At 40.1% G+C, this 26,002-nt stretch overlaps 1 protein-coding gene across 1 annotated transcript in view; it reads left to right on the plus strand.

The window, feature by feature from the left end:
- The window catches only part of LOC100728849 (protein kinase C-binding protein NELL1-like), a 510,642-nt gene that overhangs the window by 370,580 nt on the left and 114,060 nt on the right, over positions 1-26,002 (plus strand). The window contains exon 14 of the mRNA XM_063256784.1: positions 1,711-1,833. Within this exon, the coding sequence (XP_063112854.1) occupies positions 1,711-1,833 (123 nt within the window). The remainder of the gene's footprint in view (positions 1-1,710; positions 1,834-26,002) is intronic.

Genomic DNA, 26,002 nt, shown 5'->3' on the forward strand with positions numbered 1-26,002 from the left:
TGAATGTAAGCTAGGAGACTGAAAATTTTGCAGGTTACTTTCTTCATCTTCTTTCTTTTGGTCCCTACACCACCTGCTGTAGTGTTTGTGTGTATTTGGTGTGTGATAGGTCTGCACACTGGATTTGACCTCTATAGCTTTCTGTTTTTGGATTATGATGGACATGGCTTTAACCTGGTCTAGAAGTATGTCCTCATAAATCTCTCTGCTTTCAAACCTGTTCAAGTTTCCAGTGACAGTTTGGGTTGGTGTTAAGGCCTGAAGTAAAATTTCCTTGTAAATCTGTGGTATTAAATCAAGCGAGATGCATGAATGGGCTTTACCCCCCATTACCTGGGGGGACTAAAGCAGCTCTATTTTGCACAATGGAACCTTTTCCATTATGAGGTCCTTTTATGGTTGTAATAGCCTTGTCTTTCTTCTTAATTTTGTTATGGAGTTATACTAGCAGATGTTAACTTAAATAAATGCGTAAACTTTCCCCACTTGTAATTTATGGAGGAGTCATCGATAAGTTTATAAACTTCCTAATCATGGGAGGAAAGGATTGTTAGTTCTGAGGTCTTGGTCTCTAGCCCATTTGAGGCCGTCTTTGTAGTGTGGCTCTACTTCCTTCCATGTTTAACAGACTGCTGTCTGACTATGCAAAATAAAAACACTGCATAGAGGCAAGGACCAGGGCTGGAATTTCAAGCCCTATGAAATGGGCCACGTGGAGCATCAGCCTGCTGGAGCCCCTTAAGTAGGGCTCTGAGAGTAACTCCCTTTCCTCAGCGCAGTGCTGGGCTCACCAGTGACCTCTGTGACCAGTGCTCCCCTCTGCAAATCCTGCTTTGTAAGTTCTCCATTGCTAGGCTCCTTTACCTCTCTCTTCCTCTTTAGCCTTACTCTCTTTGCTCTAAAAGAGCCATGCTATCCAGTGTAGGTTATTAGAGTAAGGGTTCCCAGTGGGCCATGCTGCTGGCGTTTGGACTGGTTAATTCTTCTTTGGGTTCTACTGTGTACTATACAATAAAGAATGGCACCCTTGTCTCTGATTGTTGGATTTCAGTCCTGTCCCCAATCCTGGCAGCTTAAAGTGCCTTCAGAAGCTATCAAATGATTCCTGGAAGAGGGACTGCAAAATTCCCGCCATTAGAGCAACTGCCTTGTAGTCTTTGTGGAAGGCTTCTAAGGAGACAGAAGCAGTGGCCTCACAGCAGTGCTCAGCCACTGTGTGACTGGGACCATTAATCCTGGTAGAAAGCTTCACAGGACTAAGGCCCAGCAGACCCCATGGTGTGACTGGGTGGGTCATAAGCTGGGCTATTGTGTGGTGCCTGGCTCCTCTCTCTCTGATTCCCGTCCCCTTCTCTGCTTCCTGGCCACTGTGGACTTGGCAGCCTTGCTCCTCTCCATTCATCTGTCCTGATCTCTCTGTGTTGGAGCCAGTCAATCACAGACTGTAACCATGGGCAAATTAGCCTGCCTTCATGTTGTGGATATCGGGTATTCTGTCTCACCTGACAGAGGCAGTGACAATCAAAGTTGTTTGGCTGCTCTGGTACTCAGTCATCTTTTGGATTTGCTAAGATTTCAGCCACATCCTATGCAGAGACACCCAGACATGCAGGGACCTCCCCTCCATGCTACTCACCAGCATTTCATGGATAACTTACTTTTCCAAGGCAAGAAAATGTAACTGTCTTTTTCCCTCTTCCCTGAAAACAGAGAACGATGAATGTGGCAGTGGGCAGCACAACTGTGATGAGAATGCCATCTGCACCAACACCGTCCAGGGGCACAGTTGCACCTGCAAACCAGGCTATGTGGGCAACGGGACCATCTGCAGAGGTAGGTTCGCCACTTGTGGGGTGAGCTGTGTGTGCTGCAGCCTGCAGGGCTCTCAGATGCTTCTCAGAAGTGCTCTCGTGAGTGCAGTCAGGGGTCCTGTTCCTGGTCAGTCAACTGGCAAGGACACTGGGCAGGAAAGAAAGGAAATGGTGGCTCAGGCTGAGCTACTGGATTGTGGATGTGACAGGGGCGCACAGTTCCTGAGCTGATGCCTCTGTTCCTCTTTGCATCTTTGAACCTGAGTGGGTGAGGGTTAGGGTCAGTGGCTGAGGTGTCGCCCTTCCCTGCGAGCTTTGCTTCCCAGGCATGAGGGTGCTGTTCATGTCCACAGTCCAGGTATCTGCTTCAGTAAGACACAAGATGTTAAAATTTTTAACTTGATGAGTAGCAGTGCAAACACCAGTACTCTGACTTCCCACAGCACTTAGGATAAAAGTAAAACCCTCTGCCGCCTTCTGAGGCCTTCAGAGTGTTGTCCCTGAGTCCTCTTAGCTGCCACCTGTCTTTACTCACACATTCCGTCCCTCTGCTTCCTCATCAGCACTGCTGCCCCAGGTGAACTCCTCCACCTCTCGGGGTCCCCGCATTCTTCAGCCACCATATCCACAGCAGCACTCCTAGAACTCTCAGCACCTCTCAGCCCGAAACTTTCTTGATGACTTTTTCACCTGAGGAAACCTTTTGCATCATTGTGTTTGTCTGTGTTTCCTGCTCTTCACAAGGATACAACCAGGTGACAGTGTCATCTCGGTCTTATCACACAGTTTGTTCCTAGCAACCAGAAAGAGCCTGGCATCCTTATTAACTGTGTGTTAACTGGCTCAATCAAGGAGCAAGGAGATACAATCTGTTGGGAAAAGAAGCAACGTTTAGAAAAAAATCAAAAACAAACAAATAGAACCTAGGAGTTGACCTGTGTGATAGGTGTTGCCATCATTCTCATTCTAGAGGTGAAGCAGTTCAGACCCAGACGGTTCAGATAACCGCACCCCTGTAACAGAGGACCTGTAATAAGACACTCAGGAACTGTAAAACATTGATTCTAATCTGTGTTGGTTGATGTATGGTTAAGACCTCACACATGACTGAAATAATACATTGGTGAAACTGTTTCGAAACAACACTTGACAGACACCATTCTACACTCAAAGAATGTATTTTTCTTGATTCCATCAGTTTTACATTTTGGAACAAATTTTGGAAAAGAGAGTCACACGCAGGAGCACATACTTATAGTAATTTTTCCCTCTATTTCTTAATTCACTTAAAATTAGAAACAGCAAAAATATCTACCTATAATGGTACATTTATAGTTATCTTGGGTGTTTACTCATAGAATAGGCTGCATTGGTTTGAAATTCTCAGCGTGTGTATGTACAAACAGATATACATACATATATGCACTGCAAAACATATTTTTGAGGAAAAGAAAGAAAAATAAAAAGTACTATATATAATTATTTTATGCCTTTTTAAAATAATTATTCCCATACATATGTAAATATATAAAGACTAGAAATGTGTGTACTATTCACTTTTACACCCACGGGTGTAAGATAAAAGTGCATTCTCTTATAAAATTCTATATTATTTGCATCTTCCAGTGGGAATTAGTATATGAAATATCTGTGTGGTTTTTAAAAGAACTACAAAGTAAGTAAACCTATGCTCAGGTTTTTAAAAAATGTTAAAAAACAAAAGAAGATTAAATACATTTTTAAAGCAAAGTGAAAAGGCAAATAGACAAATGAAGTTCCATGAATTATCAAGCCCACCTCTGGAATTTGCCTGTCAGTGCTGTGAATTAAGGCAAAATCTAGGGATTTGGTTTTAATGCTTTTTATTATCAGAATTATGTTGCTTCATAAAATAACATTAATTGCCCTTGCTCAGTGGGTTTTGTGTTTGCTCAGTCCTCTCTTGCTTTTGTGAGAAGTGGGCGTTTTACCTTTGTGATATTTGAAAGTCTAGCTATGAAAAAATAGAGCTCAAATAATGTCTCATTGCCTGCAGACTCCAAGGGTAAGAAATGTTCAATGTGCAGAAGCTTTTCCAGGTGTGTTCATAGACCCGACTTAAGTCTACCCAGGATGAGCACTGTTAGCACTTGTGCCTTATGGGTGTCACTCAAGGCAGTGCTTCCTGAAATAATGCTAACTGGCGGGCGTGCACTCAGATAGGCTCAGCTGGTGGCCAGGGCCTCAGGAAGGAGATTTCTCTGCACAGGAATGCAGAGCGCTCATTCAGCTCAGTGACTGGTACCAGATATGTTTATGGTGCCTTGCTGGCTGTGTCCACGTGTGTCATTTCGCTTATTCCCCAGCAGAGCCTTGCAGTGTGGGTGGCATTATTCTTCTTCAGGTGAGAATCAGGAAGAAGATGCAGCTGAATCTGATTCATCCAGGTTAGTGGGGATTGATTTCAAGGTTCTTAGTTTCTCCTCTCATCTATTTGCATTACCTGTTTCTTTCTCTTTTCTCCCCTGGATATAAATTCTCTCTCTCTCTCTCTCTCTCTCTCTCTCTCTCTCTCTCTCTCTCTATCTCTCTGTCTGTCTCTCTGTCTCTTGTCTCTCTCTCTCCCTCCGTCTGTCTCTCTCTCTCTCCATGTATGTGTATGTTTTTCTCTCTTGCGAAGAAGCTAAAACGAAAACAGAAAGGCGAGAGAAGATACAATGACAATCTATTATTTTTAAAATAAGATATTTGCTTACATATTTGATAAATAGAAGTACTTTGGAAACTATACAAAATGTGTTGTTAAATATTTTGGCATTTAGAGTTAAGTGGATAGAATGTTTGCAAATCGTTTCCAATGGGACTTGTGTACCCTGACTTGAGAGTTCAGGTTACCTGTGGAGCAGTGTTTATCTGCACTCCCAGTCCTGCATTAGTGCAGGATGGAAATCAGGCCTTTGCTAGGCCATTATCAATACACTTCTGATAGACTAAGCCTTTCTTCTTATCTGTCATTAGGGCTGGATGTGCGGTGGTGATTCTTGGAAGCATTCTTGTCTTAAGGACTGGTGGCATTGACATTTATTCTTTATACATACAATGAGTGTGAATTTTATGCCAGGAATATAATTTTAGGCACCATAAGAGCAAAAGACAAGTAAAAGAGGACTCTAGGCGATTTTACCTTTTAATGTTGGATAAAGATTTGAACAACTAGAACAGTTTTTAGAACGGAATTTTGCGACAGAGGCCATTAAAGAGGTCCTAACGCGTACAGCTGTGTGAAAGGATTATGCATCCCTTAGCACCTCTCTGCTTAAACGTAATAGGGATCTTCCGGCTGCAATTGGCAGAGGCCAAGGAGTCATTAAAATGTGGGTTCCTTGTTCAAAAAGCGGGAAACTGTTTTCAGTTACAGATACTAAATATAAAGCTTTTATTTTAGTGGTCTTTCTTGTGCTATTGTGGTATTCATTTGCTATATAGTGTTGTTTTATAAAGTGTGGCAGTGTTCATGGGGAATGCTAACTTACAGGTGCTCCAGGCCGGTGCTGCATCTTGATGCACTCATGGCCCTTTGGTGTAAGGGTTTCCCAGCCCCCTCACCAGTACTTTATGTCCAGGCCTGAGGCAGGGAAGATGAGTCAGTCATCTGTGTTGTCCATACACAATGGAGTGCAACTGTGCCACAAAGAGGGTTAAACTTGAGTCATTTGCAGGAAGCAGATGCAGCCTAAGACTGTCAGGTTAAGTGTAATAAATAAGACAAACACACTTAAACACCCTGTAATTTTTCACAAAGATGTGTTAAGGCCACGAACCACTCCCCCCAAGGAATGCCATCATAATGTACTAAAAACATGGACTAATGAAAATAAAACTGAAGGAAGAGCCCACCACCCCAATCCACAGAGCTGGGAGGACCCAGAGTGTGGCCATCTGTGACCCCGCTCCTGGATCTCCTGCACTGAGCATCTGTGTGTCCTGAGTTGTCACTAGGGACATGGCCATCACACTGTGTCTGGAAACCCCAGCCCATCCCAGCCCTGTTCCTATCTCAGTGTGGGACCCTGCCAAATTCAGGAGCAGCAAGGCCTGAACACCGCACTAAAACGCGGTACTCCAGTACACTCTCTGCTGTCCTGGTGAGCCCACCTGCAAAACAGAACCATACGTGAAGCGGTGGACAGCTTGGAGAGGGGACCACCATGGCCCGGCGCCTCTTACACAGTGGTGTGCTTGTGAAGGTGCTGGTGCCACTGTTTAGCAGAACTAGTTAAAATAAAGGGTTCCATGACCAGGCTTCCCAGGTACACCACAGACTCTAAGGGCAAAACAGTGGCTGAGATATGGAAACAGATTCCCCCAGGACTCTGGGTGCTCCTGCTCCTCTCTCCTGCCCACTTTCTCCTTCTCCTGCAGGCTGACTTCATACTTGTCTTTTGATTCAGGCTGAAATTCTGTTCATTTGTGCAGCTGCCTGAGGTAGGTCTGTGCATGGCAGTCTCAAAAACCGTTACTACCAGGGTCCTGGAGAAGGTCATTCTGTTGGAGCCTGGTTCATAGTAAGCAGCTTCACAGATGCTAGGCCTATTGCGGAAAATGCAAATATAATGATTTACCATGAGAATCCTAAGGGTCTTTGGTTGTTGTTTTGAGACAGAGTCACTGTACGTACTACAGGTTGGCTTTGGACTTACTATATAGCCTCACATGCCCTCAAATGCATGGTGATCCTCTTGCCTCAGCCTCCCAAGTGCTGGGTTACAGACCTGCATCATCATACCTGCCCAGCACTGTTGTGGTTTGAGGAAACCTCAGAAAGCCTCCTGGTCTTTCCTTCATATTCAGAACCAATGGAAAAGAAGCTAAAGAATTCAAGAACATAGAGATCGAAACATCACAGTGAAAATTTACAAAGATTATACCAAGAACGTTACTTATATTAAGTCAAGGATGTTATTCAGAATGCTGAGCTCCCAAATTGGACAGGTCTATGCAGCCAATTGTAGGCAGACAGGAGAAACTTGAGGGCAGAGCCAAGCGGGGCTTCCCCTCCCCCTGCACGGCCTGAGGAACCGCCACAGACATTTCCTGTGGGCTCAGATCCCCGGCATACATGAGGAAGGAGCAGGGCTGCTCCCATCTGCCATGTCTGCTTCCTTTGTCCTACTCACCAACAGTCAGGGAGGCAGGAGCGGATGGGCTAGGAGGCCAGGGGACAGTCACTCCTCCAAACATCAGATAAATGGGGCAGGAGAATCTTGTTCTCTTCTCCTGACCTCTAGCTCAACTGAGAAGTGGCAAAATATTTGTTGGTGTAATCTTGCCTTGATTCCAAATGAAAGATACTTTTTCCAGAATGAAATATTTTTTTAAAAAAAGAATTATTGTTTAATGATGTAAGGGAGAACTCAGCCAAGAGATTCCCTGGAGATTTCACGGGCTTGTCACCTGAGAATCCTGAAGCAATCCTGTATCCATAGGCACAGTCATCCTGGAGAACATTTGACAACTTTCTGGATGTTCCCTAGAACTTCTGAGATAATAAGGGGTGTGACTTCTTCTTCAGGTCCCTCTGTTGTCTACAGAGGAATTTCATTAATCTTCCCTGGCACCACACTGACTTTTATAATATAATAATCTATGGCATTGCAGTCTCCTTCTCCTGGTCTTTCAAGTCCCCGAAGCCCACCCTGACGTCTCAGGCCAGGTAAGCACTTCTCTGTGCTCCCAAGAAGCTGTCCAAATGCTCCCACAGAGTGCTTGCTGCTTGCGACAGTTGCCTGATCATCTGTTTCCTATAGACTGTGGATTAATATATCTTAGTAACCAGAATTGAGTACAGAGCTTAGCATGGTACAGTGCCCTCAAGTTTCTAAGGAAGACTCCTCCCTAATAGAAGATGTAATTTATATATGTAGGAAATTTTCAAGGAAGCAAAAGTCTGTTGGAACACAGACTGGAATATGTAGGTCACGCAATCCTTGTCCATAGCCCAAGAAAACCACTGCTCCCATAGCAAACCAGCCTTATCCTGTCTGGGTTACTGAGGGGTGACCAGCTGCCAAAGAAAATCACTCCAATAAAAGTCTGTTCACTGTAGAAATGTCAGGAACACAAGAGAATTTGTCTTCCAAGGTGCTTCAGAATCTTGTAGCTCTGAAGTAATTTACACTGAGCCTGTTTGCATTGAGTGCCTGTGCAGAAAGCAGCTTCCTGTAGATTTCTGTTTGATGAGAGGCCAGATAAACAGTGTAAAAGAAAACCCAGCAATTCGTAAACAGAAAGCTAGAGAGGCTCCATGGAGACAGAAAGATTAATTTGACAGCGCATGCTAAAGAGATGAATGAAAGCCTGAGTTACCGTAAACAGCCAAGTGAAACAGACATTGCACTGCACTGGGATGTCTCCAGAGGCTCCCGGGCAGTGCAGGAGGGAGGAAGGGAGAGAACAGAAAGACAACTTGTTACTTTTTTTAATTTATTTTTTCCCTTAATTAAAAAAATTAATTTTATAAAAGAAAACAAAGGGGAGATTGAGATAAAAGAGGACATAACAACATAACAACACAGGTCAGAACCGAACAATTTAAGCAACAGTGTTTCACTCTACAAGATAACCTGACATAATAGTAGTTACCATAGTGTCTCTTTCCTTGAAATATTTGAGTATAACTTCGTTTACTACAGCATCAGACATATCAAGACAGTGTGAAACCATTCACGAGAATGAAAGTATTACAGGGTATTTAGAACCAGCTAACAGAAAATGAACAATGGTTTCTATATTATCTCTTTGCCTATAAAATTTTTGTTTATACTATCATATATAATAAAATCCAATAAGATACAAACATGATAAAACCAATGGAGACAGAAGAACAACAGTTTGATGGGAGTTCAAAACAAGATGATATTAAATCAGCACTAGCTCTTATGATGTCTTGTTTTCTTATAGTAACATTTTTGTTTTCCTATTAACTTGATTTGAACCCTTTGTTGCTGTCACCGTCTTGTTTTTACCGATTTTACTCTATTCTGTTTTTTTTTTTTTTTTTTGATAGTATCAAGTTTGAGGGTATAGACAACTACTCTGAAGCAGTAAGATTCACTATGATACCCATTCTGGTTCTATTATCTTCTTTTGAAGTCCTGTAAGGTCTCCAATATTTAGGTTTTATTGGTTTTGTTCAGTACTGTTTTGTTCAATTTTATTATATCTGATGATATAGGCAAGTCTTTTTAAGATAGCAAGAGGCATTATGGTAACCATTGTTGATCATCTGATATTCTGTTTTTACATAATATACTATGTCCATCCTTTTGTTTTGACTGACTCCTTTTTGTTTGGTCACATTTGGTTTTATTCTCTTCAAAAAAAATAATAAGAACTATGGGAGTAATAAAACCCAAAATGTGTAATTGTTATTGTAAAAAAGAGAGGAAAAGAAAGTGCTCTAAAGGATATAACTGCATATATATTTAAGTGTGTAAGATAGATGACCATATTACTAAGCTTTTGTTGGATCATTGAACAGAATTGTTTGCATTCTCACTGTTTGAATGTCCACTTCGTATGCTTTAATTTTGTAACTTGAGCAACTATCTCTAAGATGATAATATGTAATCTATTAACTAGTGATTTCTTACTGTTTATTTTTTTGAAATTGTGTATTACTTGTACCCTTTTACTTTTTTTTGTTTTGTTCTCTTTAAATAAAAAAAATTAAAGAAAGACACCTTGTTATAATGAAGTGACCTTGAGAATAATAAAGCCAAAAAACTACCGGCCTGTGAATCAGAGAAGATGAAATTTGAAGATTTTTGAAGCAAATAGCAAGGAAAATCAGAAGCCTTGGCAAAAGTACACGAAGTATCCTGGATATACTTTTGGAGCATGGTGAATGTAATGCAAAAAAACTCAGAAAGATACCAATCTAAGATTCTTCCTTTTATGCAGATCAGATGTTGGAGAGACTGACAAAGGGCAAGGCTGAGTGATATTTTAGGTTGATTTGGCCCAGTTTGAGCTAGATTTTTGTGAAATAATATATTGTAAATCCATGTATTTGTAAAAATAAACTCATGGTAAACAGATAATGGTTATGAATGTATTTCTAATTGTGTACCTGTGAATACAGAGCAATTTTATTACAAACCAAAAATAGGATTTGAAACTAAGTGTCCCCTGTAACACATCTGTAAATTCAGACACAGGTGGCTAAAGATTAGTAGGATGGATCCTTGCAGTAAATGTGGAGGACTTTGTAAGAAGCAGAGCCACTTAAAATTCTCCACGTATAGAACATAATCAAGAGGGTTTCTCTTTTGTAGTGAGTAAGATTCCCTTCAAGGTCATGTTGACATAATTGGACCAGGTAAGAAATGTGACTTTTAAATTTTTAGTACTGTTAAATGATTGGCCATATATCACAACTATAAAGAGAAGACTGATACGAGTGTGGATGACATAAAGTCACTTAAATTCACCCAGTCATCCCGTTCTTCATATAGAGGCATAAATGTTACCAGATAATGATAAGGGATAGTTTGCCAAGTGTATGCAGAATCACAGCATCATGGGTAAGACATGAGTAGGCTCAAGGAATGAGCTGCAGAGAGATGGAAAGAACATCACATAACTATTTCCCTAAAAAACACTCCGTGGTCAAAGAAGGTCTAAACTCTTTAGTCCCTGACCCTATCTAAGGTTGGAGGATGGCATCTCTTAGGGTGTCACCTCTCCCCATGGCCCTGTCAGTCACACCTGAGGGCTCCCTAACTGACTCCCCACAGCTCAGGCTGGATTATTCCATGCCCCCTTCCCTCTCTCAGGGTCCGTTACTATCCTGGACACTGTCTCTCAGCTTCCTCTTCTTTCAGCTGACAGCCTACTTCTCCTTCCCCCAGCCCATAGCCCGTGCTCTCGTGATCTTCTCAGTCGGACTAAATTTTCTTCTGTTTTCCTTGAGGCTTCCAACTCCTCTGTCTTTTTACTGTTAGCTATTTAACATGCCAGCTTTTGCCACTGGCATCAGACCTTGGTGTTCAGTAAATATAGATCCAAAATGAGAGCTGACCAGTTCTTGTGACACCAATCATCTCCATGACTGCAGTGAAATTATTGCTTACTGCTAAATGGAGACCACCATTTTGAGAATATAACAAAAATTAAAACTGTATGGACTCTGTGGACTGTTTATTTTAGTGGTATGGAGACCCATCAGTGGAACTCCTCTCTACATTTAAACACAATGAACCATCAGTGAACCTCCTCTCTACATTTAAATACACTATCTATTGTGCATATGAAATTTGTTAGCTCTATTTTATGTTTCATTACTATATTGAATATACTCACACTAGAAATAAGGAAGCACTTCAGCCAAATTTCAGCAAGGTCATGAGCCACCCACGCACGACTTCCTCTCTGCATAGCATCTATTTCAGATTCTTTTTGTTTGTCTCTTCTGGGCCCATATACTTATTCACCAGTCCTAATGGGAGCAATCTTTAGAGTTGGGAGACATTTAACTTACTGGGTAACAAAGGCAATAAACAAAACCACGACATGTCCCTAAACACACATTATTGACTTTTAAAAAATCATGCCCCCCCCCCCCCGCTCTTTGGGAGAAGCATACCTTTGTTACTCATTGGAAGGAAGTCTAGTGTAAACAAAGTTTTACTACTACATGGTTAGGGGGTCACAGGTTGACAGTTCACATCATTCAACTTGGCAAAAAATTTATGGGCTGCATATTAGTGATGTGTTAATCAAAATTTTCCCTCTTTCTTCCTCATCCTAATAATCTAGCACTCTGCTGGATTCTTGCAATCAGTCTCCAGGAGGGGAGGTACAGGAGCGTGAGGTGAACTATCCTGAATGGCCAATGCTCTTCAGGACATTCAGGTTGGGCAATGACATGTCTCTTAAGAAAACAAGATCTGAAGTGTTATCATGCCCAAATGACAACATTAATTTTCTGTGATCCTCTCCATTGCTTTAATTTGAGAGAATTTCAGAGTTGCCCCAAATTTTTATTATAACTCTTTTCTTAATATATTGATTATGTTAATAGTAAGAATGTCTTTCAAAATATTTTTTTGGTATTTTGAGACAGACATTTACTCTATAATTCAGTCTAACCTTGAGCTCACTGTGTAGCTCCAGCTAGCCCTGAATTCATAGGGAGCCTCCTGCCTCAGTCTCCCAAGTGCTGGGATTACAGACATGTGCCATCACACCTGGCTAGGAAAGCCTTTAGAATACCTGTGCAATGCATGGCATGGTCTCTCCCATCATTACAAAACTCCATGTCCAAGCCAGATGAATGCATCTTTGAGTATGAAAGTGAGAAGCTCTGTGGTTCATGATTCAAGACTGGTCCACGATTACCACTCACCAAGCATATCATGTCCTGCCTAATAGCACAGTGCATTTCAGAAGTGGTCCTGCTGTGACCAGTGGGGAATAGTCTTGAGATCATTATTCCCTGTGGCCTACCATAGCACGGAGTCTATTTTTCTGCAATTGGTTTAGTTCTCAACCGTAGATCAGCTCAGGAACACTTTGTCCCAGAAGAAAGAAATCTTACTCTGCCACTGCTTAGTGGAGGTTTGAGCTATCACCACGTTTTTCCTCAACATAACAATGAAACCATACTTAAAGGCCAGATGCTCCCCGGTTTTCAGGTAAGCTGCTGGAGTTGGAGGTGCAAAGGTCACATCTTGCTGTATCCATGGCACACAGACAGGAAGTTCTCAGGCCCTCGCTGTGACCAAATGTGAGAGGTCGCAAAGAAGAGGTGGCATGGGCCACTTCGACACATTTACCAAATAAATGCTCTTTTTCATAAAGGCGAAAGTTTTCAGTTGGGGGGCCACACAAAGAAGACAAAATCATTCATTCTGTTACTATTCCTGACTAATGGCTGGAGAAAACAATTGATACAGGCATCCGCCCACCTCTGCTCCTCTACTAGAAATGCTCACAAATTTTAAACACACTCTAGCAGCTGATTGATACTAATATTAATATTAGCATGAGTATTAACTGTAGCGTTAAGGAGCATTAAAATAACTTGAAATTATTTTATAAACTTCCTGTAATACAAATTCTTACCAACAGTTACTATCACTAATTTACTTGAGAGTATATTCATTATAGTCTTAAAAAGGAGGTGCTGTGTAACTGCTGATTTAATTATAAGAGCAGAAAATATTTTCTTACAGAGGAGGATTATGCTGCATTTTGAATAACATTGTCTTTGAAAAATATATTTAGAGCTAGAAAAGGAAACCATTTTTCTAATATTCAATCATCAAGAGATATTTATGCTCATTGTCCTGATAAAGTCCTGCAGGAAAGCAGTGAAGCTGTATTTAACCAGCAGCAATAGATTAAAAAGATCAGGGCAGAGGAGTGGGAATTACATGGAATAAGAGACACTAGATCGGTTAGGTTCTTCAGCCTCACAAGTCCATCTTGATGTGCTCTCATTCTGGCCTTTAATATTCAGTTTTTTCCAGCACATTGCTAGTAGAGACAGAGAAAAGAAAGAAATTAAAATATTTCTTGGATACACTTAAAGCACTTCCTATCGTTCACCAAGTCAGTGCTTGCTTACCTTTTAAAGTTTGCAGCCTGGTAGACAATAACCACATCCGTAGAGGCTTAAGGAACACACGTGAAACCAGCTTGGATCTCAGAGGAAGTGGAAATCTGACACTTAGACAAGTGCTGATTCTTTTGAGTGCACTTTGTGTTTGCACTTTGGTGAGTTCCAGAGATGTTTTTTATCTGTAATTGTCATATCTAAAATGACTCATGAGATTACAAGAGCTGTATAAATATATACGAGTCAATCGTATTTTAACAGAGGATACTGAACATTAACCTTCTGTTGAGCAGAAGGTTAAAACTCTTCCTTTCCTAAGTAATACTTCTTGATAGACTAGGAGACTATTTTTAGGCTACACTAGTGAAAGATATTCTAGTAAATTTGTAGGTTCTCTGCTACAATATGTTCTTGTCCGGCGCTGCGTCTGTCCCGCAGAATGAGGCACATGGACACTTTGTCTCTGCAGGCTCCTTTATTGACTGGGCTACAACCTCAATACACATCCGTCCTTGACGGCTTCCTACGTGTTGTGTGTCGGGCACTTCCTATACTTGGGCTTATATAGCTAATGTTATCCAATCATGGGATTACACGTGGGGACAGGCGATTGGGCGGCAACAATGAAGCAATCAATCATTACCATATATGGCGGGGACAGTAAGCCGAGCAAGAACCAGGAAGCAGGATGTGTGCGCCATCTTGGGCACATGATGGGCGGGGGAGCAGCGAGGCGGTAGGCGGACGCCATCTTGTGGCTATATTCTCATGGGTAATACGGCAGGCTCCCAACATGTTCTCTTTGAGTAGAACTACTTTGAAAAATATTCAGAACATTTTACAATTGATACTATTATAGAATGGCAGCCAGCTGTGCTTAATATGTTCATATCAATTCATGTTATGTGCAAAATGTGTTCATTTTGGAAAGGCTCAGAAAAAAAGCCACAGTACCGGGTTGGATACTATATTTTAAGGCAATATTAGCTTTAATAGATCTGTTACCATTAGTTGCTGTTTTTCTATGAGAGTTATGTGGCCAGGAATCTAGGTCAAGATCTATTGCTATAGCTACCTAATCCAGATATATTTGAAATCAGCTAACAGGCTTCTCTCGGTTCTGGTATTTATTAATGCAGCAAAAGATAAGAGGAAATACAAATAATATACACATGCCAACATCACTTGGCAGAGGTACACACAGCAATCTTTCCTCAGGGAGATGTTGGGGGACTGAGTAAGTAGGACTGACCAGTAGATTGTGCTATGGTTTTGAATTTCCTGCCTTCAACTTTCTGCCCCATCCTATCCCAAACATAATTCGATATTTCTTCATTTTAGCTCTGAATGTTCTGTCTGTTTGGTTTCTGTATGAAGTTAGAGATGCCCCTGGCAGAGTTCCATCAGGTCCGTCAGCAGTTATTTAAAGGTTAATCCTTAAGTACAGCCGTCTTTCAACCCAGACACATGGCGATGTTGCTTTTGCCTGGTTGGGTCGATGACAGCTAGATGCTTCCTTGCTTAGGGCACCCGAGTTACACTTTATTGTATGACAATAAAGGAGTCAAATGACTTCTTGTTATTCATTTTCCCATTTATTAATAAATGTAATGACATTTTCAATTTCTGTTCAGCAACAGCCAAGTGAGAAAATTGTTAGAGTAAGTGGGTGGTACAAAAGAAACTACTTGTGTAAAATAGCCAATTGATTGTAGCTACTCTGAGTCAAGTTCCAAAATTTCAGTAGTTTCAACACAGTAATTGTTATTACTGATGTCTTTGTTTGTTATGAGTTGGTGGTGAGTAGGTTTTGTGTTCTGTAATAGATCATAAACTGTGTCACTATTTGTTCTATGGCTCTGATCCCTTCTTAGTTTTCAGAATCTGTATCATTTCATGATCAGTTGGGGAAAGAGAGCAAGATCATGCATGGCTGAGTTTTATGGGTCAGATTTCAAGTGATACCTACATGTCTTGGCTAGCACCAAACTGCCCAGAACTCAGTCCATATTCACCCTAAACAACACAGCAGAATATCAGTGTTCTGGTAAGAGAAGGACACACAGGAGGACAGTGCTACTGGTGAGTGTCTCGGTTAATTTTCCTTCATTGCTGAAACAAAATACCCAACAACCAAAATTAAGGAAGGAAACATTTATTTAGCCTACAATTTGTGGAGTCTATAATTGGCTGGTTCCAAGGTAAAGTGGCATGTGGCAGAGGGCAACAGTTCATTACGGTGGAAACCAGTACAAGCCACAAGAGCAAAAGGGCAAGGGCATGGAGAGAAGACTGTTTCTGTCCCTTATAATGTATGTAGTCCACACCCACTTGGAGTGTAGCACTCACACTCAAAGTCCCAGCATTAAATCATGAGTCATTCAGAAGCTCTAGAAGCTTGACTCCATGACTTCATGAGGCTTTGGGGGGACATCCAGCCTCAAACCAAAACTGAGCATTTGTCATCTTGCTTATCTGTGTTATAAATGTAGTTCTATATGTATAAAAATCACTGCATTATCATTTGCAGAAAATAGGCTTTTGGATATAATTCTTAAAGGTACTGTGGCTGATCCAGTGTGAAGATCATTTGTAGGTCTACAAGTGAGGACTGGATCTGTTCATGGTTGAAATCTTTCTCCAACTGAATGAACTCATTATTTTTTTCCTTCCATGTCATCACTATTTCGATCTAGCTTCGATCAAATTAAAGGCAGTTCATTTTTCATCTGAGCTTCTGATCCTGGAAATTTTAAGGAAAATTGTGAAATAGCATTACGGGTCACTTGCAATGAGTTGAAAGAACTCAGAATCATTAACTAGCTCTTGAGCAGGACTGCTAGTGACAGAGTACAGTGACACTCACCTGAGCCCTGGGCTGCTCATCACTCTGTGACTTACATAACTGAGTCATACCTGTTAATGTGATAGGTTCCTTCCTGTAGTTAGTGATCGTCTCTTCCCGTTGGTGAGTTTGCCGTTTTACACTTGCAATAGAGAAACCATGTGTTAATTCCTCTGCATTATGTCCTTTTGTCACCTTATTCATTTGGAGATGACATTATTTTAATGTGGTGTATTCTGCAAGGTTTTGTTTGGGAGTGAGACTAAAAAATCCAGGTATGGATGAGAAATGCTAACAACATGTTTAGGTTTAAGACATGTTTATTCACATTTAGAATATTAGAATTTCATAAAATAAATCCTTTGTTTAAAAAGTGGCTGTATAGATGAGAGAGAAAGTCTTCATAATGCTCCAAAATGTACCGGTTTTTATGAATGTGCCTGCATGGGACTGGGTTCAGTCTTCAAGAATACTTATAGTTAAGAATGAGTTTTGGGGTCTGAACAAGTTCCCTGTTTTACAATGAGGAAAACTAAACCTTGTCCTTCCTTATATATTTCTCTGAACATTGTATTTGTACAAGATAAGCAAAGTGTCTTGAAGTATCAGAAGAGGGTTTTCTTTCTGTTCAGCAAAACAAAGACAAACCTCGGACTGTACTGTGTATTCTAAAATTGGTGGGTGAGGTAAAAGCTCTAGAACAATGTTGCTCAAATGATATATCATGTGAACCACATATTGGTTTAAAATACTGCTAATGCTGCTTTGAGGAAGACTAGACCTAACAGATTTGACACCACTCAGCCTGAAATAGCCTTACTCTATTTGCTTGAGAGCCACCCCTAGCTAGAGGGCACCACAGCAGCTCATCAGTTATTTGTTCATCTGTGCAATTGAGGACACAAAGCAGATCCACAGAGAGGTGGCAGGGCACCCAACTAGTGCTTTCTCTGGTTCTCTTTGTTACACTGAGTATCCCAGTCTGGATTTCAGTTAAATGCAACCCTGTAGCATTTATTAAGCAGACATATGGTCGTAATTCGTCTGCTAGAGGATGGAAATATCTAATGCCTTCTGCAGAATAACATTTCCTGTCTCAGGATGCAACTTCACCATAAAGTCATATACTCAGTAGAAATAAGATGCATTCCTCAAAGCTCAAATTATACTAAGACAAATGAGTAAAGGGAAAAAGAAAACAGCAAGTCTAAAGCATTTACTTTTGTTGCATTTCAAGATCAATTCCATTTTGAAAATAGTTCCTGGAAAAGCAGACATAATGCTTTCCATAATGATCTGCTCACTGGGATGATGCTTATTAACATTAAGTAAGGCCATGCTCTGTAGTCTCTGCTTCAGCCATTAGTCACAGGAGAGCCTCATGATAGGAAACGATAAGAAAAGATGGCAATTTGGGCATAGTTTTCTGACATACTTAAGCACATCACTCCCTGGGAATCATCTTTGAATACTGAATTTACAGAGAATAAATCTTCTCCATTATAGACCCAGATGATCAGGAACCTGTAATATTTTACAGAAATTTAATTAACAAGAGGACAAACATAAAAATAAGCATAAATGGTTTTGAATCTGACATTCTTGGAATCAAATCCCAACTCTGACACATGTCTTTTGATCCAGGGTAAATCTGACTTCTCTGAATTTGCTTTCTTGCCTAAAGAATATGGAAGACATTACACTGACCTCATAGTAGGCACTGTTGCCTCTGTTTTTCCCAACCATTGCTCCTTAGTGCAGCCAGCATACAAGAGCTTGGATACAATTGTGGTGGCACAGTAGTGAAAAGGCATGTCACTGAAGCTAGACTCTTTGGGTGCAGAATTGGCCTTCTTACTTTTACAATAAAAATATAATTGAAGCGTGGTAATTTATGAAGGAAGGAAGTCTAAATCTATCATTCTGGAGGCTGACAAATCCAATAACATAGCACAGAATGTGCTTGGCTTTTGAGGACAGTCTAGAGCTTCTTCAACTCATAGCTGAGAGTCAAAGGACTTGCAGGCACAAGTGGAAGAAACAAGGCAGACTTTATGGGAAACTGCTTTCACATTAACTGATCCAGAGCTAGGAGAGCAAGAACTCACTCTTGTGAGAGAAATCCGTGAACACCTTCTTGACAAAACCAAAAGCCCATTTTAAAGCCTCATGACCTTTTCAACAGTTTCCTGGGATGAGTTTCAGCATGAGTTTTAGAAGAATCAAACTATATTCCAACAAGAGCAGAGACCTGACTCTTTTACTTAGCTGGAGCTACTATCTTGAGCTAGGCACTGAGTTTCTTTGTGTATTACTTTTATGACTGGGTATAATAACTATGTTTACCTCCATGTATTAAATATCAGTGTGCAGGGGACTGCCTGGTGTGTAGATTTGTGTCATTTAGTATCTGTCTACTCTGACTCCATGCCCAAGATCTCTGGATCCCATGAATTATTTCAGAACTGAATTTTCACCTTTTAGGCACGATACACTTGGGAATTACCTGCTCTGGTTCTATTGGGTCTTGACCTAGGTTTCTGATCTCCCAAACAAGTATATGGTGGAGGTTTAAATAAAACACAAGTGATATGGTTTTAGGGCTCTATGAGGGTCAAAACACTTTATTTGAGCTCGAGACTCTGAGGGTTAAGACAAAGTCTTTTTTGGATTAGCCCACATTTATTAGGACCAAGTACAAAAGCGGGGGAGAGTGAGTAAAGCACAGGCAATGAGCAGGATCTTTGGAGTCACTTTAACGATGTCTCTAAGTAATGAATCATGTTAATTTAGTAGCACTGTCTTATCATGAAGACATGGTAGGAGTGAGACTGTAGGAGTAATTTTGTAGCTGTAGTCTCTCTCTTGTTAATTGGGGTGGAGCCAAGTGTCTGTAGCTGTGGCCTTATCTTGCCCTTTGAGGTATCTCTGGCCTCACGGGCCACTACAGGGCTCAGCCAGGACCAGTGATTTATAGAGGTTCACTTACTATGAATCAGCTCCCATACCAGGCAAGGGACTGAGGCCTAGGACAGACTCACAGATGAATGTAGAAAGACAATCAGTAAAATTAAAATCTTGCCCAGAGCCGCTTTGTAGTGGTCTCCAACATGGTTCTCATCTATCTTTCAGGCCTCATTTTTTTCTACCCTATACAAAATGTGTACTTTAATAAAACTTTACTACTTTCCATTTTCTGAGTCTTTCTTGTAGAATAACTCTGTGATTATGTGTATTTTCCTGTTTCAGAGCTGGGCTCTCACACTTAGCAGTTTTGTGATCTTGGAAGTTACCTGAGCCAGTGTGAACCTCTTTTTCTATACATTTTAGAAATAAATGAGAACTAAATTTCTTGGAACATACTTATACAGAGCAAATGCTAGGTGTTTGTAATCATCCTCACTTTGAAGTAAATGTAACTTTACTTCAAATGTAACTCTTTCTTGGCAGTTTTTACCCCACACTGAAAATGTTCATTTGCTTACTCCTCCCCTCCCCACCCAGTACCCAGGGAATGCAGGTGACATGTGCTTGTCATCTTTGTGTTTTTTAATTTTGGTTTTTTTTTTTTTTTTTTTTTTGGCTTTTTCATTTTTTTTTTTTTTTTTTACCGGTACCAGGGATCAAACTCACGACTGACTGCTTTCGAGGCAGGCGCTTATGCTGCTGAGCTAAATCCCCTGCCCCGTGTTTTTAAAGCTTAAAGTGTTGGGTATTTAATAATTCTTTCTTGAGGAAAACAAAGTAGTTTAGAAAATTGAGCTAAGTAACCTTTACCTTCTTCTATCAGTTATTTTCCTGTCACTATGAAAAAACTCATAACTCAAAGGAAGAGAGCTTTTTTTGGCTTATGGTTTCAGAGGGTTCAGTCTATCATATGCTAGCTCTGAGGCAGAGTGGCATGGTGGAAGGGCATGGTACAGAAAGTTGCTCAATTCATGGCAGCCAAGATGCACAGAGAGAGAAAGGAGGAGCCAGAGACCCTTCCAGGTCACACTCCCATGACCCCACTCTGGCACCCAGTCCCCAAATCATAACTGAACATTGAACTATGAATTCATCAGTGGATTAATACTTTAATAAATGCAGTATCCCCATGATCCAATCAGCTTCTTGTCTTGGTTACTTTTCTCTCATTGCTGAGACAAAATACTTGTCATCCAAAATGAAGGAAAGAAAGGTTTATTTCGCTTACAGGTTTTGGAGGTTTCAGTCCATAGATCATGTGTAATAAATGCCCAACTCAAGAAAGTTACAAGGAAAAGTGTCTTGAGGCATTAACAAGGATCTAATTATTACTGAAGAATTTAGGACTATTTGATTCCCATCAACTGAAGTTTTAGAAATCATTTTTCCACGTAGATCCTTTTTTCTATCCTGTTGGTAACTATCTGTTTTTAATTTTCTTCCAGGAGCCTGTCCTTCGCCTCTTATTCCATATGGTTCTAGCATTGGAACTCATAACTTGAAAACAATGACAGTTGTGCATTTTTCTGGACACAAAGATTTGATTCAAGGTTTGACCTGTTACCTAGGCAAACTCCCTTTTATCTAGTGTTAATGGACAAGGAGTCTTATTTTTCTGTTTTGGAAATGAATCTAGAACAATATGACTACAACTTGAGCTCATTGCAGGACTACAGGGGCAAAGTTGTCTGCAAAACAAGCAACACAGTGAAATGTGTGTAGTGGGAAGTGGAACCAACTGTGGGTAGTATTGTTACTGCTGTAGCTAACCCTGCCTGAGATCAGCATCAACTCTGGATTTGCTGAATCCATCTAAACAGCTGTCCTGTTTTCTAACATAATGCTAAATACTGGGATATAACTATACCAGTAAAATATTCTTCATGTTCAAATGAGACAATTTTTTGTATTTGTTAGATAATGAAGTATTTCTGGGATAATGATTACTTGTATCACCTGGTCAAGGTCCTTGTTTTTTAAGCCAAAAGGAAGACAGTGTCTTAGATGGAAGAAGAATTGGCATATCTGACTAATACATTTAGTTCTATAGATGAATGCATTTGGTTCTCAGGTCATTCTAACAAATATGTCCCTAAGTTATTTTTTCTTATTTATTAAAAAGGTGCTGCTTAAGAGAGATAATTTGTGGGAGTTTTGTAGATATTTTTCACCTTTCAGTTCAGGGGTATAAATGAGCCATTATTTTGGAACATTCATATGATCCTCAAAATCTGCAGGGCTACTCCTTGATCCTAGCTGTTTGAATGAAAATATCATTTTTCTTTTTCAAGTGGTGCTGTTTTGATTTTTTTTATCAGTTGGCAGCTAGGTTTGGAAGTTCATAGTTAATTACCTAGGAAAGAAGAAAGCCATCATATTTTGTCTCTGGGTGACAGGCATTAGAACAAAAACAAACTCAGAAGAGGTCTCCTTTGGATAAGATTAACCAGTGACTATAGTTCAAATCACTTCATAAATTATAGTGCCATGAGCAAAAAACTCTATCGTGGCATTGCAGATTATGAATATTGGAGTCTAAAGAGTACATCAGTGACCCTGAACACTTTATGTTTCACGATGCAAACAGAAACGATACTACTTTCCAGACCCATGGAAGTCAATAGATGAAGCTTCTCACTGCTGCTGCTCACCTGGATAGGCAGAAGGGATCAGTAGCTCAGCACACCTCACCCTGCTCCTGGCGCTCATTGTGGGGAAGCTGTGGGTTTTGCAAGCTTTAGGGGTCTGTGCTCAGTCATTAAACTCCACTGTGTTCGTGGGGAATTCTTTCCATTTTGGTATGTTGGTTCTTAATCCTGCTATGAGGAATGCAAGGTTTAGCCCAGTGTTTACAATGGGATATTATCACTTCTAATGGAGATAATGAGACATTCTGAGAAGTTATTAAACATGAAATATCAATAAGAAGAAGCCCGTTACCTTCATCTTCTTTAATTCTCTAAAGATACTCTGTTTCTTAATAACAACATGCCTATTTTTCTAAGACATAATATAATAGTATTTAATAGCCAAAATCAAGTCTATTAAATTAAATATTTAGAGATTACTCACAAAGTTTTTGAGCTTAAATGAAGAGTCAATTTCTTCTGTTCTACCAGTATTTGAGAAAATTTTCTGAAAATCATCAGAGTGTATTTTTACATCTAACACTATGAAAATACTTAGTTGAAGATTCTTAGAGCCAATCTCAAGCATGTAAATCCATAAACTGTATGTTGTTTATCATACTACCCATCCTTAGCCAAGTGTTTATCACAGGGAACCAGAGACATCTCTGTTCCAGTCGCCTATGACTCCCATAGAGAGCAAATGGTAGCTTTGTAGGACTAGGACAGTACTGGATCCCCTAAGGAAGCAGGGATGCTTGGGGCAAAATAACTAAGGAGTAAGGGAGCTGCAACCACACTGGAGCTTATGCATTCAGAGGGGTAAACCGAAGAGCCAGGAAAATCAACAGTCAGTAATCTTAATAAAGGAACAGAGTTGGCAATGGCATGAGGGAGGTTCAAGGGGATAGAATGTGTAACAGTGGGGAGGAATTTGCAGTCACAGTTACCTGGAGAACCAAGTGAATTTTTGGCTTTGAAGTCGATGTATCTGTGAGTAGCTAGGTTTGATATACATTGATGACATTTGGTACAAGGTCAAGGCTAAAGCTTCTGTGTATAAGAAGAGCAAGAATGAGGACAAAATTAATTTTCAGGAGACACAAGGGCTGTGTTTACTGAAGGCACCCAGACATAGAAGTTACTGAACATGTATGGAATGTTTAAACACAAGGATTTATGGCAGGTGGTAATATACATTCAGTTCCATTTGATTTTCACCAAAACCTCCAAAAATAGTTATTTTTACCTGTGAGGCAAATATGGCTTAGTGACTACCTATAATCACACAGTAATGTCACAGCTAAGATTTCAACCCATGCCTATTTGATTTCAAATTTGACTATTCATTGGTATATGAGAGGTTTGATAACAGAGAACAAGGAACAGTAAGAGAGGTGGAATCAAATCAGTTTTACTACCCTAACATTGGTTTAGGAACAGGTATAGCTTGTGCCATAGAACAAAGGGTTTAGTGAGTCTGGTGGGTTGGAATCCAGTTGACTGTGGTACACGGTGCAACCATGTGGAATTTCCTTCAAATCTGAGACAGCTGGAGGAAGGATTTTCTATCTGAACACTTCATGACATATAATGTTTATAGGGAAGTCGATTAAAACTCCAAAGTAAACCTGGGAATACACTGATAACTGTGCCTATATTTAATCAAAACCAGCCAATCACCACTTCTTCTGTAATAAGTTACCATGTGGGAATTAATGTGAGAAGAGGCTAAAATAAGGCTTCTCATCCCTTCAGCAAATGCATAGTTTGATATTCTGCTCTGTTTATGTGTTTGATCTCTGAGTAGAAATTTCAAAGAAGTGAAGTCAGAAGGTAGGAAGACTGAAAAAATAGGGCTTGAATAGTTGCATTAGTAAGGTTTACATGGGAACAAAATACCAGAGGTAATTCATTTATAATGAGAAAAAGTTTATTTTGACTTAGAGGCTTTAGTCAGGGATCAACTAGCCTCTTAGGTTTGGATTTGTGAAGCAAAACCTCACTGCAAGAATACATGATAGCGAAAAACTACTCACATTAGAAATTATGATGAGAAGGGCTGAAGGTCTGTCTCACAGTCCCCTGGGAGAGTGTGCTGCTAGTGACCCAAGGACCTCTCGTAATGCCCACCTCCTGGGGCACATGATGCTCCCAGCAGTGCCATCCTGGGACAGGCCTGTAACACACGGACTCCTGGGGGCAGCCTGGATCCATTCTATAGCAATTATAGATTTTAATCACTTTGAAGGCGGCTGTCAGCCACTTAAACGTGATTTTGCATTCCACAGCTCTCAGCTCTTCTCTCTGACCACTCCAAACACAAACCTGTAATGCTTGATCCTGGAGTGCACAACCGACAGAAAGGGAAGTGGCCTAGGCTGTATTTTACTTAAAAGTATTTACATTTGAATAAATTTACAGTACTTACACCACTTAAAGTAAGTGGATGTCCCTGTGGATAAGGATTAATACAGAAGTGGCATGAAACACCTCATTTACAGGCAACCAAGGTATTTTAAAGTGAGAAGGACCTCAGGGGACCGTCTCTCCTATTTACAGGTTAAAACACCCTGAGGAAAAGGGAGGAATAAACCTCTGAACAGCAGAATTTGGCGGAGAACCTGTGTGTAATTTTTGGGAATATTTTCTATACTATGTAATATCTTCCTGTGGTATATTTTAAAACTACTTCTATCTGTCTCTATTATATATAATTATATTATGTATAGCATTATATACAATACATAGAACATCTCTTATATACTACATCTCTATTATATATATCACTGTATGTAAAACTATGAATAACATACAATGTTATATATACACTATATATGACAATCTATATTTATATGTAGATATATAATATACTATATTAGATATATTTTATACAGTACAATATATGTAACATGCATCATACTGTATATATGTAAAATGTGTATCTACCACATTTATAATGTATACTATATACACAGCATACTATATATGCATGTATCATATGTATATCATGTACAGTATACATCTAGAGGATATATCTGTATCTCTATACACTGTAGTGATAAAGTACAACTGAGATTTACTTAGAAATTTGCTTATTTTCAAAGTCATTTCTACTGTGTCATATTCCAGTGTTGCTGAAATAACCCTTGAGGGAAATGTTGTCTTCCATCATGGTTTACAGATGATGAAACAAAGATTAAAGAAGGTTAGAAATGTGAACTTGATCAGGGTTGCACAACAACACATTCACAATCTCAGATCTAAATACAGATTCTTTGAATACAGAATGTGTGCTTCTTCCATTGCATTGATCATAAAGACATGGGAATCATATGCAATCCATCTGTGACACTTCCAAGAGTAAAAGGAGGTATTTGGTGATTTCACTTATAGTTTTCTATTGGACAAGTTAACGTGCCATTCTATCATTCACCCTACAATTCTTGAGCAATCAAGAATTTGTCAGATGTTTACAAACAGGGAAGTTAAGGGAAAACAACAGGTTCTATGCTGTTGAAGCACTGAAGTTTGCTTGACAAGCAAATAGACGTAGGTATAGTGTTGTGTGAGAAAACACTAAAGGGGAAAGCTTGAGTTCTGTGGTCATGAAGGAATGACCTCAGCCTCTGTCTTAGTCTAGGAAGAGAGGTGGGGAAGTTTGACCAGGCTGCTTTTAAGGTGATAACTGAAGGTGAATCGATGTGAAAGAGAGAATGTCTGAGCAGGGAGAGACACTCATGTGGAAAGAATAACACATATCTGCTGCAGGAAGAGCACAGTGTGTGCACAGGAAAGCACCCCTCCCTCCACGTGCCTGGGCATTCAGCTATCAAAATTGCTTGAGAAATATAAGCTGCCGATCTACAGTGAGAATTTCTTTTCATAGTGTTAGGCAGTGAAAATAAAGAATGTGTCTCTGTGCAGGGAACATTTGTTAAGTATAATACTAACTGCAAGACCAAATGAAGCATTCATAGTGGTACCAGAAAAAATAAACTGGAACGCTGGAAAACAGCCATTGGTCTTCTGCCTAAGAAATTGCATTATGGAAATTGTGCCATCAGAGTGAATTAGTAGATGACTTAAATAACTCAGTGCCCAGCAAACAAATGTAGGAGTTAAGCTTTCTAAGTTAGGTTACCATGGA

The sequence above is a fragment of the Cavia porcellus genome, unplaced genomic scaffold, assembly GCF_034190915.1.
Source record: "Cavia porcellus strain 051 isolate PalLab524CR breed Dunkin Hartley unplaced genomic scaffold, mCavPor4.1 scaffold_9, whole genome shotgun sequence".
In the NCBI taxonomy this organism is placed as follows: Eukaryota; Metazoa; Chordata; class Mammalia; order Rodentia; family Caviidae; genus Cavia; species Cavia porcellus.